Source organism: Limanda limanda, chromosome 19 (genome assembly GCF_963576545.1).
Source record: "Limanda limanda chromosome 19, fLimLim1.1, whole genome shotgun sequence".
NCBI lineage: Eukaryota > Metazoa > Chordata > Actinopteri > Pleuronectiformes > Pleuronectidae > Limanda > Limanda limanda.
In genome coordinates, this window is record NC_083654.1 from 3,903,072 (window position 1) to 3,922,375 (window position 19,304).

A 19,304-nucleotide genomic window follows, 5' to 3' on the forward strand; every position below is an offset into this window, starting at 1 on the left:
AACCCTAAATCACTACTCTTCTATTGTTAATACTGCTCTGTTTCTCGTTCTTCTCTCCGCCACCAGTCTTTTAATCTCGCCACGGTAAAAAGAGCATGACAGCATGTTATCGATTGCTTGTTCACATGCTGTGATCCGCAGTATTTTTCTCTGAAGATCCCACACACATACCTGTAGCTTACAAATGTCTCTGAAAGGGGATGAGACTCAAGGTCCCTCTCTCGTTATCCATTAACCATTAACGTGCCTTACACATCTTTGAACTGAATAGCTGCTCTCAATGATAACATCTGTGCTGTCCTAGCACAAGCTCAGCCCAAAAAACACAATTGCTGTTGGGGAATAGGTGACTCAAACCAACAGATGAGGAGATGGATTTTAGTACTGAAGTAGACTATGCCTGCAGAGTAATGCAATTAACTTGAAAATGTTACATTTAAAAATGTAAGGCTGTGCATATTTATGCATTAAATATTGAGCTGGCTGATTTATAATCACCAAAATTTATTTTTCAAAAAATTGCACTTAAATACAACTAGTTTTCTCAAGTTCAAGTTTTGCAATCCCCTGGCTTTTCACCACATTTGTGGTTTTGACTGAAATGTCTCAACACTGGTCACATGGATTGCCATGACATTAGGTTCAGATGTAATAATGTTAGTGATCCTCTGAATTTTCATTTAGCTCCATTACTGGGTCTTATTCTTAGTTTGTCCAGATAAATGGATGCAAGCATGTTAATATGCCAACATTCTAACCTAAGATGCTGAATACACTAAACATTACGTTAGCATTGTACGTCAACATGCTAACATTCTTTTGAATTCAGCTCAAATCCCTGATGTGCCTAAATACCCCCTCAGAGCCACTGCATGGCTATGTAATACTTGAGGTCCATTTAAGACGTGTCCAAATCCACCCTTATTGATTTATCAGCATGAAAAGTGTTTGTTCTCTTATGCTAGGTGCATTGTTCACAGCGGTTGGCCTTCCATCCCCTTTAAAATCCTTGGCAGATTGTTATTTATAGACTATATGTGAAGCAAGCTCGAGTGTTTTGCACTCGTGCATGTCTTCAGGGTCATCGCACAAGGGTTCTGCTGTCCACAGCTACAGCAAATCTGTGAGAACAACCCTAAAATCCTATAATAATCTATAGAATCATCTATAGAGAGCGGCTGTTGCTGAGAGGTAGAGCGGTCGTCCTCCAACCTGAAGGTCGCGGTTCAATCCCCAGTCTTCTCCATCTGCATGCCGAAGTGTCCTTGATGCTGAACTCTGAATTGCCCCCATAGAACAACAAAGTGTTGATTATAGATCCACTATATGTGTACACATTAAATGTGTGTGTGAACAGGTGAATGTAAAACTGTACTGTAAAAAGCTTTCAGTGGTCATCAAGACTAGAAAAGCGCTATATAAATACAAAACCATTTACCAAAACCATTTATATACAGGAGTCTGCAACTAAACCACAGTATCTAATTTAGAGGTTAGGTTGAAGACTAGAATGAGGGGTTCGGTTTGGTTCAATGTAGGTCCCCCTAGTTCCCTTTTACATGGGTCCCCAAAAGTCCCTTGAAACATTCCTGCTATTCTTTTTAGGTGTATATTACTGTTTTGGTAACATTTCCATAAATACTGCGAATTACAGAACCACTGAATCAGACGAGGTAAACGTAAGTCAACTAGGCAATCGCCATCTGCTGCAGATCATGAAGGAATGTAAAGACAGTGCACCTAACAACACTTCATTTTGAGACCAAAACGCCCATGGAGCCTGTAAGGGAAATGTAACATTTGACCACAATATAATCATGTTTATTTCCCCTTTGATTGATCATGATTGAATCTCATACAATGTAACCTTGATCATGCTGTATCCTGTACTACTGAATGAATTTTGGCCTGATTGCTTTAACTAGGTATGTTGTTTTCATGTCATCAGAAGATCCCAACCTTTGACTTTGTAACAACCCCAACCAGAGTGGGAGGGGTGAGCCCGATGTATAAAGACAAAGAACTGTTTCCCATCGGTTTGCATATTAAAAACTAACCTTTGTCGTATGCACCATGCTATGAGCATTAATGTGCGACTGTAAGAGATTTGTGTCTCGTTCCTCGTTGTTAGAGTGGGATTGTAGAAATTGCCACAACAAGCCTCACAGGGGATGCAAGTGTGGATGCAAACTGCTGTTCAATGGACAGGAAAAAAACAACTTCATTGGTCTGAAACTAAAGCAATTATACTAGTTATGTGTGCATAAAACCAACAAAAGACATTGATCAGGCTTTATTTGCCAACTTAAATAGACTTTGTTACTTGAATGCTTATCATGTGTTTTCTATATGTACCATTTGTGACCTGATAAATGACATGTGACTTCAATGAGACAAGGTTTTTTACCAAGATCTTGGAATATAAAATAACTCTAGCAGCAGCCCAGTAACCTGCATATTATAATACATACATAAAACAACGGTTGAATATCACACTGGGGATATGAGCCTTCCCCTCAGTTGGTAAAATGTTCAGTCACAGTTAGTCTGCAGGGAGGCTTCTCTGCTGTTGTTGATAGAGCATCAGGGTAATTTATAAGTGGCTGGTAGTGAAGTAAACTTCCGTAATAAAATCGAAATTCTTCATCTCTTCAAACTAGAGCACTCTCTAGTGCTGCCTGTCTCCATGGCGACAATGGTGGTCTGAATTTGCAGAGTAGATGCAGAGTTGGATGCTTAATTTTCTGAGAGCGATGGAAAGCACACCCAGGCACTCAAAGCAGTCTTGGTCCATCGGTGTGTTTATCTCCCTTACATAGCAATCCCATGGAACAACGACGACGTCGGACTCTGAAGCACTCTGTACTTTTCAATTGAATCATGGTGTTGCAAGATAGATTACTCCATTATGATCCAATCATTGTCAAGAAAATGTTATGCTTTCCTGATCGCACTAGTTTCCAGGAGACCAAACCAGAAGCTTTTAAAAAGAGAACTCATGCAATTTTTCTATCTGCTTCATTTTATTGAATTTTTGCCAACAATCCGAGTTAGGCTTTAAACATTAAAATGCTTTCTACAACAAATGCACATGAAGAAGCTAACACAGCAAAAGACAGACTATAATGTAAAGTATCCTCAGCAGACAATTGCCTTACACACTGCACTGTAGTGTTTTTTCTTACACAAATGTCGAATTTTTATATTCACACAAGATTTCGGTATTGAGTTTACAATGTAGAGCAGTTTTTTAGCAAATACACCAAATGGCAAAACATTTGATGACAATATTACAAGGTAAATATCAAAGTACTGAAAATATGGAGAGCAGAGGAGACAGATTACAGGTGCAATCAGTAATATGAAGTCTTCATTAACACTTCAATAGCTCCTCTAACATTTCTGAGCAACAGCCTCCGCTCCACTACCTCACCTCCCACGCGCTTTCCTCCCATCTCTCCCACACACCTTATCCACACAGTGTCATTCATCAATAGCTAAGTTAATTAAAGGGAACATGATAAAACAAGGCTTTAATGAGTTACTACAGAAAAATCACACTGGTGTCCACAAACATTCATGGGGTAATTGACAAAAACCAGACCCTGTTTCCAAGTTTTACATGTAATACACATTATCCATATTCACATATCAATGTTTGCCTTGTAAAGACAGATCCTCTGTTAGAGTCGCCACAACCTTAACCCTATAGTGACCAGGTGAGAATTTAAAGAATAAACAAAAATATCTCTCTTGGAAAGTAATTCAGGTTTTTTTCTTTGATCAGTTATTTTCAGTTTTTAAAAATGTACAATGCTTGTCAAATTCTCATTAATATTCTGCACACAAATAAGCTCTGGTGAAGGTTCTGGTGACTGATTAAATGAATTAAATCTCATTATACAGAATATTTTAGTAATCATTTCTGATGGAGTGCTGCTGCCGCCTGCTTAATGACTCTAATTTATGTGTTTTAGGGGGTAATTTGGGAAATGTTTTGACATTGCATTTTAATTGGCTGCTGTTTTCTCCTCCATATTTCATGATAGTGAAGGTCAGAGGGTATGGCAGCTGCAGGAGAAGAGTTTCATTACTGAATGGCATGAGGTGTGAAAGAGAGTGATTGCAAATCTGCGCAGCCATTAAGCCAAAGTTGGACGTCCGGCATTGATCGTAACACTCGGATGCCTCCGCTACGCAGTTATTGTCGCTTTATGCAACAAGATGGTGACATTTTACTGAATATTCCTTTTGAAATCGACCACACAGAGCAAATTCAGTATCCAGTAACAATTTGAACATTTAAGAATGACAAATTATCAACAGCGAGGCTAATTTTGCTCCTACAATTTGATGAAAACATTTTAAATTGTTCTTCCCCATGTGATAATTTTAAAGAAAATCCATTTAACTCACTCCTGCCCTTTAATCCTACTCTGAAAGCATTCAAATAATGAGAGATATTACACCTGAAAGAGGCAGCACTTTTTTTAAAGCTAAGCAGAGAGCGGGTATATACAGTACAGTTCTCTTAAAATAACCACTTTCATTGTAAAAAAAATATTTAGGAATTTATCACACTACAAAATTGCCAATCTCCTGCTGTACACATAAAATCAAATGTTTAGTGTTCCTGTCCTTGGTAACTCTGGAGTTAACCCACAAGCAACTGTTGAATCTGTATCTTCCTCCTTTTAGATCTCTGTTTTTTCCATAAGCTAAATGCACTGCACTGAATTAATGAAGACTAGTGTGAAGAAAGCACACAAAATCACAGGTTGATCTTTTACTTATTTTTGGCTGAAGACACATTGTTAAAATGTAAAAGCTTTATATTATCTACAAATTCACATTCTTCTTTATTATTTACCTTGGTTTGGATTATTTTCTGTTTGAATGTGCTTCTTCTGCTCCAGCATGCTTCAGAATGCCAACTTTATAGTCAACATATATTTAACATAATGTGTTAACATGTCAACACAACTGTATTAAGCCTTTAAAATAGTTGCACATGAGAGCAACAGCAATCAACTCTGCACTAATACTGCTGACTCATCGGTTATGCAAAGATGAAATGTTCATTAACTTCACAGCACCTATTGATTGATGCCTATAAAGGGATTGGTGTGAAGATCCATTGGAGTAAATACATTACCCAGAATAATTTACCCCTCTGATTAATGCCACTCAGTATCACTTCAATCTGCTAAAGATTGTCAGTGACACAGATGACTGCCCTTTTTATCCATTTAAATTGCAGAGCAATAATCTTCTTGAAACAGTTTTTTTGCTGACATTAGGACAGTCATCTTTATCAGCACTTTGATGGAGCTGCTCTCAGTCGAGGCTCTATGACTATATTTGATGTAACACCGAATCCAATAAGAAGTCAACTGTTGCTGGCGCCGACAGGATTCTTCAGTGGCAGGTTTTTATCATTCTGCAGTGATTCTGCTTGGAGGCTCTCTTTGGGACCGACACCCTCCATGAAAGCTCCTAATCTCACTTTCAACACAGTTGATGGTTGCAGACATTTACATCAGTCTAACGCAGGAATGGGGAACCTTCAGCCAACAGGTTATATACAGTCTGCAAGACAGTTTGATCCGGCCAGCAAGGCATCTCATCAGTACGAAATAGGAACTCCGAAATACAAAAACAATTCATGACAGCAATTTCTTCATGTCCTTCAGGGTGGTCCCTTCTGGCTGTATGCCTGTCAGCTCACTGTCAGAGTAACAAAACACACATGTTCTAGTATGTGTCATCACTGACAAACAGCATGGCAAATGTCAAGAAGAGATAAGATGATGCAAACTTGCGAAGAAGGCAAATCTCAAGCAACTTTACAGCTGGTAACATGTGTAGCTCATCTTTGACGACAGCTGCTCTTGGATGAAGATAACGGTCTTCAGCAAAGATTGTGTGTCCGAAGAACAGCTTTCACAAGACCACATTTTGATAGAGACAATGCTACACAGGCAAGTTTAGCTAATGTTACTGCTCAACCTGGCAAAGTCACATTTTTCTAAAGGGTGAATTACTGATATGGCCTAGGATATTGAAAGAAACAGAAGGGCAGCACACGACAGTCTTTCTCTGTGGCCTTTGAGCAAGTTGTTTTGCCTAAATCCAGCAGGCGAAAGCATCATCAATACCATTTGAAATCAGATGATTGACAAAGAGAAGCAGCTTCGGCCATTATATTACAGAGGTTAGTGTGATATGTGTTCAATAATTTAGTATGGCCTTAGGAATTTTATAAAAGTTAAATGGCTCTTGATCAGAAAGGTTCCCCATCCCTTGGCTAAAGAGAAAAAACTAAAGTAATACTAACCTCTATAATATTTTTGTTCTGATGTGTAGTTTCCTTCAAAGTACTCCATCACAACTATCTCATTTGTTTCTTTGAATGTACAGGCAAGTGTTTCTTAAAAGGAATAACAAAGTCTGACTTCAAAAGGCCAATGTTTTATACTGTTGCACAAGATTCATCTTGACAGAGCCTGTCTGATTCAGTACAATGCTCTTTGATGGGTGGTGTCTGCTGATGCATTTGTTGCTTGACAAGGCAGAAACCTGCAGGTGTAAGATCAGAGTGAAACTAATTTTCCAATAACTTTAGCTGTTCCTCTGACTCTCCAGTGTGTCAGCCAAACTGGAAACGATACGTAGTTTGACTGTATTTTTACAGCTTTGTATTATTCTTGTGGAGATATTTCAAAACTCTGTGGTGGAGATCTGAGTTTCCTCCGATTGCAGATCTTGTTGGATCCTCCTTGAGCGAGAGCCATGAGGGACCCAGTCCATGCCTAGTCATGCTGGCTTTTTCACTGCTTCTGTTGGAGCACAGACAGACACAGGCTCCCTGGTGGTGTTGCGGCCTCTATTCACACTGTTCTGCTCCACATGGGTGCGACAGGGGAGACAGAAATCTCTGAAGCATCGCTTGAAATTTTCATCCAAAAATGCATAGAGGACAGGGTTGAGGCTGCTGTTGGTGTAGCCCAAAGCGATGCACAGGTGCCAACTGGCTATCACAAGGGGGTTCCTCGTTTCTATCTCCACCATGGTCTTCACGATGATGAAGATGTGTATGGGGGTCCAGCAGATAATAAAAGCAGCCACAATCACCAGCACCATGCGGGTGATGCGGCGCATGCTGCGGTCTTTCTCTTTTGAGCCTGAAAGCAGGCGAACGCTCTTCAGACGAAGGATCATCAGGCCATAGCATATGGTGATGACCATTACAGGTACCACAAAAGCAAAGATGAAGACGCAGATCTTAGTCACTGTGTCCCAATACCAATCCGGGTCAGGGAACTTCAGCATGCACATGGTTTTACCTGGAAAAGATGGCAGAATTAGTTGATGTAGGGTTACACTATTAATGCCAAGAAACTATGGGAAAGGCATAGTTGTGGAATGCTAGAAAAGAATGACTCTTTACATTGTCTAATTTGAAAATCTTCAACTGAGAAGTTGGCAATAACTGGAGACAAGATAATGTTTTTAGGGAACCATGGTCTTTCCTGCATGGGAGGTATTCATGGTATGCCAAAGTAACTAAGATAATTATATACTAAGTGGAAAAGCAGTGTATAAGGGATAAAACTCCAAAGCAAGTAATGTCCCTAACTTTAATTTTGCCTGGCAAATCACCGCCTGATGTCAGTTTCATTAATCAAGCCATTTGGAAGGAATGGTTTTTCTCAAGTTCTCTGTTTGGTCAGGAGTGCCCACTTGTGTGATCTAAGAGTTATATATCACTTTGCTCCATAAACGGCACACTGTCTTCTACTGGCTCTGAACAATGGCACTGGATGTAAATTGTGTAGTTTATCCTATATGAACACAATATCCAGGAATATTGTTCAGGCTTTTGGATCAGTTCCTTGCACAAGGTTTCCCTCCTCTCAAGATTCATTTTGTGACAAACAGAGTCCCATGTAAGTGCACTCGCCAAATGTGACTGAACATACACATTGGTGAATTAGGTCTACCTCTCCTCACGTTGCATCACTAGTACACCTCCTGGTTGAATGTATTTACTACTTTTCACAACTCTTTGACTTTCTCTCAACGTCCACTACATACACTGTAGCGCTACACAAGAGATGTGATGATACTGGTTTTGGTGCCAGGGACACTGTCCAGCTGAATTTGGCATTAAGCATTAACCCCTAAGAGAGTCTGAAGAAGTGGTAGCACATTGTCATAATTTCTGAATATCCATCTGACCAATCAATCATCTTATCCAACGAATTGGTGACCAACCTGAGAAGACATTTAGTTAGGTTGGGGACAATCTTGCTCTCTCAGGTCTGGGATTTGTGTAGCTCTTATCCCACCTGTCTTCCTTATCTGTAACTATTATACTACAAACTGATCTACGGCTGAGTAAAGTCACATGACTACCTCTAAAGATAAATCCACTTCTTTAAGGCTGCAGCATGATTTGTTGGTACTTATCTCTAACACCAGCTGAGACACACTTCGAACAACAAAAGCTACATTAAACTGAGTCACATTTACGCTAGTGCAGTCAGGCTGTTGCTACATTGTTGAGTAAAGCACTGGAGACCGGCGAAATGAAAAATTACAAGAGGGGCATTGAGACAGTAAATACCTCCGCCAAGGACCAACAGTCGCCTCAGGAAACAACACTTAAATTCACTAGAACTGGATTTTGATTTGGTTCAGCACGACATTGTACAAACTCAAACATATCAGTCACCCAAGCATTACTGACAATCCTGCTAACTTACAGACAAACTAAGGAACACAGACAAAAGCATAACCTCCTTGCTGGAAGCACCTAGCTTCAATTCATTCATATAATATAATTATATGGTATTTGTCTAGTGAAGGACCATTGATTAGGGACGGACGATGGATCTCAGGAGCAGGAACAAAATAGTATTTAAATTTGTTTTTTCAGTTGATCAGCCTCTGGCAGATGGACACTTGTATTAGTTTAACATCCAGATTTTGATTCTGAGCTATGGACCAAATTATCCACAATAGATAATTTTGGGACCATGAGTGAGAGTGGATTCATAATCATGGTTGTTCTTGCTTTTCCTTTGTGTGCCATATACCGTTTCATAGATGTCTTAAGGATCTTCTCAACTGTTAATTACATCCTTTTTCCAGCACATGTTTGAGCCATATAGAATCAGCTCTCACTCACGGCTGAATAAAAGAAATACAAGATTTTTAAAAAGACAGTCTAAGAAAATACAGTCTCACCATTGTCTGCCACTTTGGTCACAGCCATGATCATAATGGGAACCCCAATCGCCGATGACAGCACCCAGATGAGCACGTTGATCAGCTTGGCCTTGACTGCCGTACGAAACTCCAGCGCCCTGACGGGGTGGCACACAGCAATGTAGCGGTCCACGCTCATCATGGTGAGGGTGAAGATACTTGTGAACATGTTGTAATAATCAATGGCAATTATAACCTTGCACAGGACTTCCCCAAACGGCCAATTGTTCATGAGGTATTTGGCACTTTGGAAAGGCAGCGTGCTGGTGGCCAAGGCATCGGCGAGAGCCAGGTTGAAGATGTAGATGTTTGTGGCCGTCTTCATCTTGGTGTACCTAATTGTGATCGCAGAGCAGAGGAAAAAAGCATTAACAATAAGGAGCTGTGGTAATGAGAGCAGCTGGGTATGAAAGTCTCTGTTATGGGATGTGGGGATTTGAAAGTAGGGCTAAGATGAAGAGTTATGTCCCTTGTGCTATAAATGTGTAGTGCAGAGTTGTGAATGCACAGTAATATGCTAATTCATCACAGCTTAGATTTTTGGAAAATTAGTGATTTGAGATAATGGTTACAATTGGTTGGCCTCTGAGCAAGCAGCTTATTTACAGGGAAAGAACCAGAGAGCTGTGAAAAGAAAATACTACTGCTATCAAATTCATATATATTGTATGTGCTGGATTGTTGCATTCATTATGGGACAGCAGTGCATTTGTTTTTTTGTGTGAGAAATTGAGAGATTTTTTTTTTAAATTGAAAGAAAGAGAATTAACTTATGGTCACAGCACACCTGTATTATTTGGTATATATCTATTTTTGGGGTAGGAAATTCTCCTCTGGAGTGTGAGGCTTATTTTCAATCTGGAATCCATCATCAAAAACCATGTCGGCTTTTTCTATCCAGTATATAAATCTCAGCTGATTTTCTGGGGGATAAATTGGGACATCCAAATCCAATCCAATTCACATTCCCTGAACACCGCCAGAGGCACAAAGGGCAAACATGAGGGACCAGAAGCTATAATATACCATATATTGTACACTGCATTTTACAGTGCATCATACACACTGTATATTATACCATATAGAATTGCAAATACTTATTATTTCCATCTACATTGTAAATCAATGATAGATAATGGGTTGAATTAAAAAGGACAGCACATTCTACAATTATTAATGCATCTGACATTTTAATGGAAAAAAGAGAAAAAGACGGGGGCTCTATAGGAAATGAGATGAGGTCGTAGGTTGTAATAGTAATGGGAAGGGGCAGCATTTTTTGGAAGCAGGGGGCTTCAGTTTTAACCAAACACTGAAAACGCAGACTCCACGGAGTCACTTGTAATCATTTAACTCATCCTTTCACACAGTAAAAATGAGACCAGATCTGCTGTATTTCGGTTGAGTCAACACAGTATGTTAAACTCAGACACTTATAATAATAAATTACCCAACGATCGACCACATCAACAGTGATCAATCGAACCAGGCAGCTAGAGGATGGGAAGAAGGGGTCACATATGTCAGGGGGCTCAGTCAAAGATTATGCATGTAGCTTGCTCTCATGAACACCCTGAAATACAGGCACAGATAGGGACATGACACACAATGTGTTTTATCATGGCTATATGTGAAGGTGTAGACACCATAGCAAGAACAACAGGCACTTTTGAGTTCTTTGGCAGGTGTATTTACGTGTCTCTCTGTCACTGATTTCACAAGATTTACAGAAATTCTGCTCAAGAAAATGTTGAATATACAGCATTATCAGACTAGGTATCACTGGTGAGTGTGTAATGAGATGGTATCAGTCAAACATAACAGAGTGAAGACATGACCTCAGTGGGATAATTATGTTAGCTTCATTCCTCCCAGTAAGAGTTACAGTCTTGTTGTCACTCCATGCAAATTGTAACAGTTATAATAGGACAAATCTCGTCAGTGGAGCAACATGTTTTATGTAGGCCATTATTTCTTTGCTGAAACTGTTTTCATTGCACTGTGTCACAATTTCAACATAAGCTTTTCATGAAAACACAATCATTTCAAGGGACTGATGGTGTCACACACTGTAGTCTCTCAGGGAAACTGACTCAGCACTTCATGACACTATTGTGGCATCCTTCCTGTTTTTCCTCTTAAAGCTAGAGTTGATGAGCCTGGAAAAGCTATCAAAAGTAGGCTGCATTTTAAAAGAGCACGCTAATTTACTTTAATGATTCTATCATCGCTTCTTTATAAGGGTATGTCTCTCCGGCTTAGCACTCAGGTCATTGCAGTGGGAACATGGGTAGGGTGTCTGTTGAATAATTAGTCTCTTTATTTATTGATGGCCATTGGGATGTAAACAGGATTTCAACAAGTAAGATAAGATGCGTTTCAGGAACAACTTACCACCCCTACCTTTAACATGTGATTTAACACATCAAAAACTTGGGTTAAATGGTTAATATTTATTTTTAGAGCCACTATGATGACAAAACTAATTAAGCCAACAGGATATTAACTGCTCATCAATGGTCTCATGATTCTCAGAAAAGTTCTGGAGAATAATTTCTCTACAATTTCTAAGCAGAGTTAAGGATGTTTATTCAGAACGGACGTCTGATGTTATGATGTACTGAGTAAGCGGTATTTTATGTAGATTTAGAATACACCTCAATGGTGGAGGATGTAGTCAGCTCTATTTTGAAGACAAGAAGAATCAGTAAAACAGTAAAGTCAGCAGCAGACAGATGCTTCTGAACATTCCCTTGCATGTTTGATCATCCTGATCCGACGCCTGTATTAGGGTTCCACTTACAACAAAAGACAGAACTGAGCTTTTGATCGTTATGTAAGGTACTATATTAATGCAAAGCTTGGAACCCCTGGAAAACATAAAAAAATAGGGTTTGCTCAGAAAGTCTTGGACATTAAATGGCATCAGACAATATCAAAGCTGCTTTATAGCCTCATACGCAGAACAAAGACTGTTCTTGTTCAGTTTTGTATCTCAATCTGTTTGAAGCCATTGATTGAGCACCTAAAGCTCGCCTTTCAACACAGCGAGAGGATTGTGTTTATGATCCGAGTCACGTTCACAAGTGAATCGTGATTCAAAAGACATCGCTTTCCACTCTGCCTAATCCAAGCTGATAGGGCGGCCCGGCACATAGCACATCCAGCTCCATGGCAAAGCTTCCACTTCCAACCTCCCTTGAGTAAACAAGGGTTAATGTGGACCGTGGAGCTTTACTTGCATCGGGTTAAAAGGAAAGGAAGGCTGCAAACTCCCATGTGACAGAGTGCTCCCTGGCCTTCATGTCTAAACAAACAGACAGCCTCCACTGACAGAAGACAGTATTGACCAACCTCACCTCTGCTCTCTGGAGGCAAGAACATGTGAACGATTTCTGCCTGTTCACCAAGATGGAGTGCCATTGATCAGAGTCCATTCAGTTGGTCATTAATCAAATGCCCCCAGCTCGGCACTATGTCACCACCCACCCACCCACCAGCAAGAGTTGCAAGTGAGGTTATCCATGTCAAGTCCTGAAACTTTAAAAACACAGTGAAAAGCAGAGCATCCCCGTTTTCTGATGAGACTGGGTTGGTATTTGTGTGGCCATCTTAGTGTGGAGCAATTTTTGTATTTAACCTTACTGTGGAATGGACCTTCAAAAGGCTGTTTCATGGTTGAAACTTTGTTTCAACGGTTCTACAGAATGGAAATATAATACAGAAAAACCTTGTCTTTAATGCCACTGGTGGACGTAAGTTGAACTCCAGTCATCCTGGTGATAGTGTTACTTGCACTATATGAGCAAGCAAGCATCCTGTGCATCAGCCAAAATGAGATTGACCTGCATCATGTTGATGGATTAGGTAACTAAAATTACACTGTTTTTACACATATACAGTACATTAGCTTGACTTTAATCTGTACCTGAGACGAGAGGCTATTCAACTCATCAGTCTGGCACATGCATTGAAACAATAGTGTGGAGATAAGCCTGAATATGTGAGACTGTAGTTTGACTGGTGTGGAGTTTCTATTGGAGTCTGAGTTGCGCTGGCAACTGCTCATTGCTTGATATTAGCAGACTCCATAACAGCAAATAACCTACGCCTACTCGGGCATTAAGGCGAAATTGTCAGTAATACAGGATAGAAATATGTTGTTTCTAAGCCCGTTGTTGCTTGTAATTGTACTAATACAATTATTATTAAAATAACCAAGCCTTTATCCAGTCCACCTGAGCACCCCAAGAGATATGTGATGGCTCCACTTCTGCAGGCTGGACAGTTTACACAAAAAAATGTCACAAATACTGTAAATCTCAAATATCATTTATTTTATTCCACAACATGAAAGTACAGCCATGGTATAGATTAAAGGCTCTGTCTATATCCATATAAATATCTAACGTTGAGCATTATGGAGCCTGACAAAAGTAACTGGTTAAAGCTGAGTAATAGTTCATAGACATACCATGCCAAACCTGTTAGATTCTGTCGGTCAGCAAGCAACACATCGTCAGCAACCCAACGTTTTACAAAGTCACAATGGAATTAAGTGATAGACTTAATCAGTTTCAAAAAATGTATAAATTTTTCTGAGAGTGAATATATGTAACAAGAGCCGAAAAGTAAGCTTGAAAACAAATTCAGCAAGTCAAAGACAAACAGAAAGAAGATATATAATATAATATATTCACATTCACTTTAGCATTTGCATTTAGATCAGTCCTGATCCCTCTATGCCGACTGCTGTTACACTACATGATCTGACCCCATCAATCCTGTCCGTGCTCGTATAAAAGTGAAGCTCGCCTTCCCTGTTTCCAGGGTTGATGGTCTCACACACAAAGACAAACATGCTGCTTGGGCGAGATCGAAGACAAACAGTGAAGACGCTGTGGGCATGTTGACATACACACATAGATACACGCAACTTTGATCAAATTTCCACTCCAGACGCTCAGAAGCTTTTTAACTCATGCTTTAGCCTTCAGCTTTTGTTTTTGTTACTATATAACCACTGTAGTCCCGCATAGAGTCGATGTCCAGGATCTGCTGCCTTGCCTGACTCACAAGCAGCAGATCATTTAAATGTCCACTTTCATACAAACTAATCCATCCCTATAGCTGTGCATCAAATTGATTTCAAATGGGGGCCACTTGACAATAAATTGCCAGTTCCTATCTAATAGATGTGATGCGAGGAATGGGAGGCGAGCTAGGGGATTGCTGGGAAATAAGTGGAGCCGTGTGATGCTGACCTCTCCTGCATGACAGAGTGGACCATCTCCAGAGGGGTCTGTGTCAGCCTCTCCATCAGCAATCAGACTGAGAGCCCTCTGTGTAACCGGGTGCCCAAACCATATTGGCGTGAGCATCCATGCAGACGCTGCTATGAATGGGGTTTGTGTGCATCTGAGTGTCTCGAGTACCCGAGAATCTAAGTGGAGGGAAATATCCAAAATTTATAACCTTTGCTCTATTTATATACTGCCTGATTTGGCAGGAAAATAAATCAAAGCAGGATGCTTTCTAATGGGTTGTTGTAATGAGCTAAAACATAATCAATTCTGGTCTTTGATTAATCTGTGTAGCCATTTATCAACACAAATCACCAAAGACAGTCTTGTTTCAGCTTCTGAGGTGGGATTATTTGCTTTTTTTATTGGACAGACTACAAACTATTTAAAGCTTTACAATTACTTTTTTTTTTAAACATATTTTCTCCTTTAATAATAGTGAAATTCGCCTGTCACAATGCAAAAAAACCCTATTCTTCACATTACTCGTTTCATTTGGGGAGTACAGAATTTTCCGATTGCTGTCGACTCAGATTAAGGAAAGCAACAAATCTACACAATACTTCAACTGGAACGATAAAATTCCAATCCCGCTTCATCCGACCTGTGTCGCTGGCTTATTTCTGGTCAACTGTCTACTTTTGTAGAACAATATAATAGAGGCACACAATTATATTATAATATAAGCTATATTTTGGAATAGATTGATAATTAATGTTGATGAATCAATCAGTCTGTAATAATCTTGATGCTGCTTATGTCCATTATCTCATTTTGCACCCCAGTACAGCAGATTTCCTTGTTATAAAACCTCAGGCCCATAACAGTGCTCATTTATGAGGCAGACCATTAGATGTGGTGGAAGGATCCGACAAGAAAGCTTTATGATGAACCTTGAGTTGAATGTTTTGACAAAGGTACCATTTTGAGATCTTGAACCAAGAATTCTCCATTCTGATTGGCTGGATGATTTAGACTAACGTTTAGTACTAACTAAGATGTAGGGAGCTTGTTTGATGCTCTAATTAGACCATGGGTAGGAAACAGCAACAGGGAAGCTTTGGTTATTTGTGCAACAGACCACAGTTGACCCGTGAACAACCCACAGAGTTCTGATTAATTGCAAAGTTTACATATTATATACCGTTTTACTGTTGCTGTTTTTAAACTAATAATAGCATAAAATGTAATCCACCAACTGGTAAAATCAGTAAGAAGAGAAGCCTCCCCCAGCATTTAATCACTGGAGCATTTTCGGCTTCCCAATTAAATATACTGATGAAAGGACAAGGCCACTGTTTCCTACATTATTGATGCAGTCTGTGACAGTAACATGGGTGCACACAGTCTGCTCTCATGTGCAACAGAGCCCAAGAACAGAGAACTCCAGTAAATACCACTCGCGGATAAGAACCCAGCTGCAGCGGAAACTATGAGGTCTGACTGTTTCAATGGTAAAAACGTTATGGACGATAGCACGAGCACGTGTGACTGAGGGAGCATGAGGCAAATAGCGTGGCAGACAACTCTATAGGAATCAACGAAGCAAAACCCAGCGAAGTGTCTTTTTTTTTGTGAAAATGCTGATCCAAAAAATAATCTGATGCAAACCTAGAAAACGTGATCTTATCCAAACCCTGAATAATATAATCCAGTGCACCACCAGTCACCACCAACTACAACTGAAAAAGCTGATGAAATAATCAATCCATCTCCATCACTCCCTGGTGGCTGGCTGAAGTATAGGTTATTGACTCCACCCCTGCCATATTAGCAGGTGGAACGTGCACTTAAAAGTCACATCTGATGTATCAACCCTAACTTGCTCCAAACACCAGTATCAACAGGTGTCACTACAGTCAAAGTCTTGAGGATTGAAACTTTTAGCTGCATATTTGTTACTATGCCTCAGACGTTATGATTTATTGTTTATTGTTGTTAGTGTAGACTAAATCCCGTGAAGCCACTTTAGTTTTCAAGTGAACAAATCAACAGTGTGCACCAAAGCACATCAAACTACAGGAAGACGAATGATTTTAGCATTTGCAAGTCAGTTGTTTTAATCTGTATCACACGTTTGTGGTCTAAACTCGCTGTCTAAACTGAGCAGCTGTTCCACTGCAGATAATACATTCTGACCAGGATGGGTAATGTGTTCAGCTTCCCTCTGCCTCTGTCTGGCATCACTGAAGAGTCCTCTCATTCACACGGAACACAGATACCAGGCGAAGTGTTGTGCTCTGTTTGATTCACTGCCTTTTCCCAAGCTCCTGTCAATCCCCTTTTTGTCTCCCTTTTACCTCTATCACTCCCTCTTCTCTTCCTTGTCTCATGTGTCTTGGCCTGCCCACTAATTTCACTCCGACTTCTTGAAAGGAAATAATGGGAAGACTTTCTTGTTTCAGCATCTAAAGCTTAGCCTCAAAAGCATCCCCTGTAGGCTACTTTGCCTTTCTTTTTTCCCTCTGCCTTGTACTCCCTTGTTACTCATAGCACTGTATATATTGGAAAAAAAAACCAAGGTTAATTCTAGCTGATTGTTTAATTCTTTGGCCTGGCTGCAGTTATTAATGCTTCAGGTGATATTGGAGGAACAAGTACAGGGAATGTTTGAGATTAGCAGGTAATTGCCGCGATGATAGACAACAAGCAGAGCTGATGGGAAATATATAAGCTGTTTTATTTTTGACAAGCTTACAGGTTAGGCCTGGGGGGCGTCTTGGAAAATGACAGGATGCTTGTATCTAGTGGGAAAGTGGTTAAAGGCTTTATTATATTGGTTTTTGAGCTGAATGTGGAAGGGCAACTGTAACCTTGGATAAGAAATGATTCTGAAAACATCCACTAATGAACAAAATCCATTTACACCAGAAAACTCTATTGGTCAACACAGACCACATTTCAAGAGTTTAAAACCACCATCGCTACTTTCCATTAAAATTTAAGTCAAAAGATAAGACATTTAATTTCAAAACGAACACGTGAGTCAATCGAGTCAGACTGAATTGAGAGACGGAGATGGAAGGTTGGACCAACCTCCTTCTGCATAAAACGTGCACACGTTGTCGCTTGATGCAGGAATAATTCAAAAAACAATTCCATTCCATCTGCAGGGAACCCTGGGTCTCTTGTTTGGGACATGCACACAAATAGATTTGCCAGCAATACAAGCAGGGACAATTAATTAATTGAGAGAGAGAGAGAGAGAGAGAGAGAGAGAGAGAGAGAGAGAGAGAGAGAGAGAGAGAGAGAGAGAGAGATTTTAGGGATTTTATTTTGAAAGATTTCGGGTGAAATATCCATTCTACCAGGTTCTGTTCATTTGTACAGATTTCTAAGCAAAGCTACACATTATAATTCTATATGTATGTTCGTTGTCTAGAAAGAGTTGAAGTTAATTTCATCTTTCAAACCTTTCGATGAATTAGAAGCCATTTGTTTGGGCTGCTTTCAGTACTATTATAAAAATGAGAGAAATAGATTCAAAACAAAATTAAGATTCATGTTTTGGATTAAAATGTTTCGGTCATGGGCCATTAATTTAGGGTTTTCATAAGGCTATTATAATAATCTCACCGTGCAAACATCAGGAGCGCGGTTTACCATTTAATTTTGAGCTGTGCAGCTCTTTTTTGAATGATCAATTTTCATTTGATCATTCAAAAAAGATCACTTTGACGCAGGTGTCACGCTCAAACCCAAAGACTGTGATACAAACAGTGTTTACCTGACCACCCCGTACATGACGAGGATGTTGCCCAGGAGTCCCACCACGCAAATGACTGAGTAGAGCGCCGTGATGGATATGGCTATGATCATCCCCCCGGCGCTCCGCACCGGGCTCTGCCGCTCCGTGTAGTTCTGCAGCCGCTCGTCGCCCAAAAAGCCCTCGTCCTGGAAGGTGACATTGAAGGGGATGACAGAGTAGAGGTCGGACAGGGAGATCTCAGCTCCGGGGACCGTGTAGGGCTCCATGCTGTCTGCTGCGGCCGTGGCGCGGAGAACTTGCTCACACAATCAGGATGTATACGTGGAGTTGTCCGGTGGAGCAAAGTGTGTCCGAGTTTCCAAAGACAGTGTGGAGAATCAGAGAGGTCTATATGAAAAAGAGTTGAGGATACTGATCCAGATGGTGGAGGAGAAGGAGGAGGAGAGAGTGGTACCTCAGCCAGGGTCGGCTGCATATGGGTGAGCGTGTGTGCGCGCGCGTGTGCGCTCTGGCTGTGTGCACACTTCTTATACTCTCTCTGATCCCCTCCTCACAGCCCAGGGGGCTCTTTTGCGCCGGCGTCAAAGACGCGCATTTCCTTTGGTGTCAACACTCAGGGAATGGCCAGATGATGGCTGCGCCCTGCCTGAACTTACAGTGAGTATCTGATACAATCATATTATTCAATCACGTTGGTATTTCTTATCTTTAGAACAAAATAGGTTTGAAGAGTATCAACCAATCACAAGCATCGGTACAGGAAAAGACAATTCACACTTCTATGAATGGATACATCTACGTATTCCTTTGGTCTCCAGGTGTGGTGAACCTCAAGGCAGATGATATCTGAAAGCAGGTGCATGGTTGAAACTGGTTACAATCTTCTTAGTCTCTTAATATATCATTAATGTTTTAAGTGACATGCAATAAACCAATACAAATTCCACCCCTCATCCCCTTTAAAAGCAATGTGTTTATACTTTGCCAAGTAGGGAAGCTTCTCTGTAGAGTTATTGGAT

General features: G+C 40.3%; 1 protein-coding gene across 1 annotated transcript; it reads right to left on the reverse strand.

Moving 5' to 3' along the window:
* Positions 1–6,816: 6,816 nt before the first annotated feature.
* On the reverse strand, positions 6,817–18,551 carry oprd1a (opioid receptor, delta 1a). Its single transcript, XM_061093088.1, has 3 exons — positions 18,304–18,551; positions 9,253–9,608; positions 6,817–7,346 (listed from the first exon to the last, which is right to left on the reverse strand). The coding sequence occupies exons 1-3, from the start codon at positions 18,549–18,551 to the stop codon at positions 6,817–6,819; spliced, it is 1,134 nt and encodes a 377-aa protein (XP_060949071.1).
* Positions 18,552–19,304: the final 753 nt, after the last annotated feature.

Bases quoted from the DNA above. Each gene is read 5' to 3' on its own strand.
- oprd1a (XM_061093088.1), bottom strand. From the start codon at position 18,551: ATGGAGCCCTACACGGTCCCCGGAGCTGAGATCTCCCTGTCCGACCTC. The intron at 9,609-18,303 runs GTAAACACTGTT...GATCACAATTAG, and splicing joins GTCATGTACGGGGTGGTCAG to GTACACCAAGATGAAGACGG. The intron at 7,347-9,252 runs GTGAGACTGTAT...CATCTTTTCCAG, and splicing joins GACCAAAGTGGCAGACAATG to GTAAAACCATGTGCATGCTG.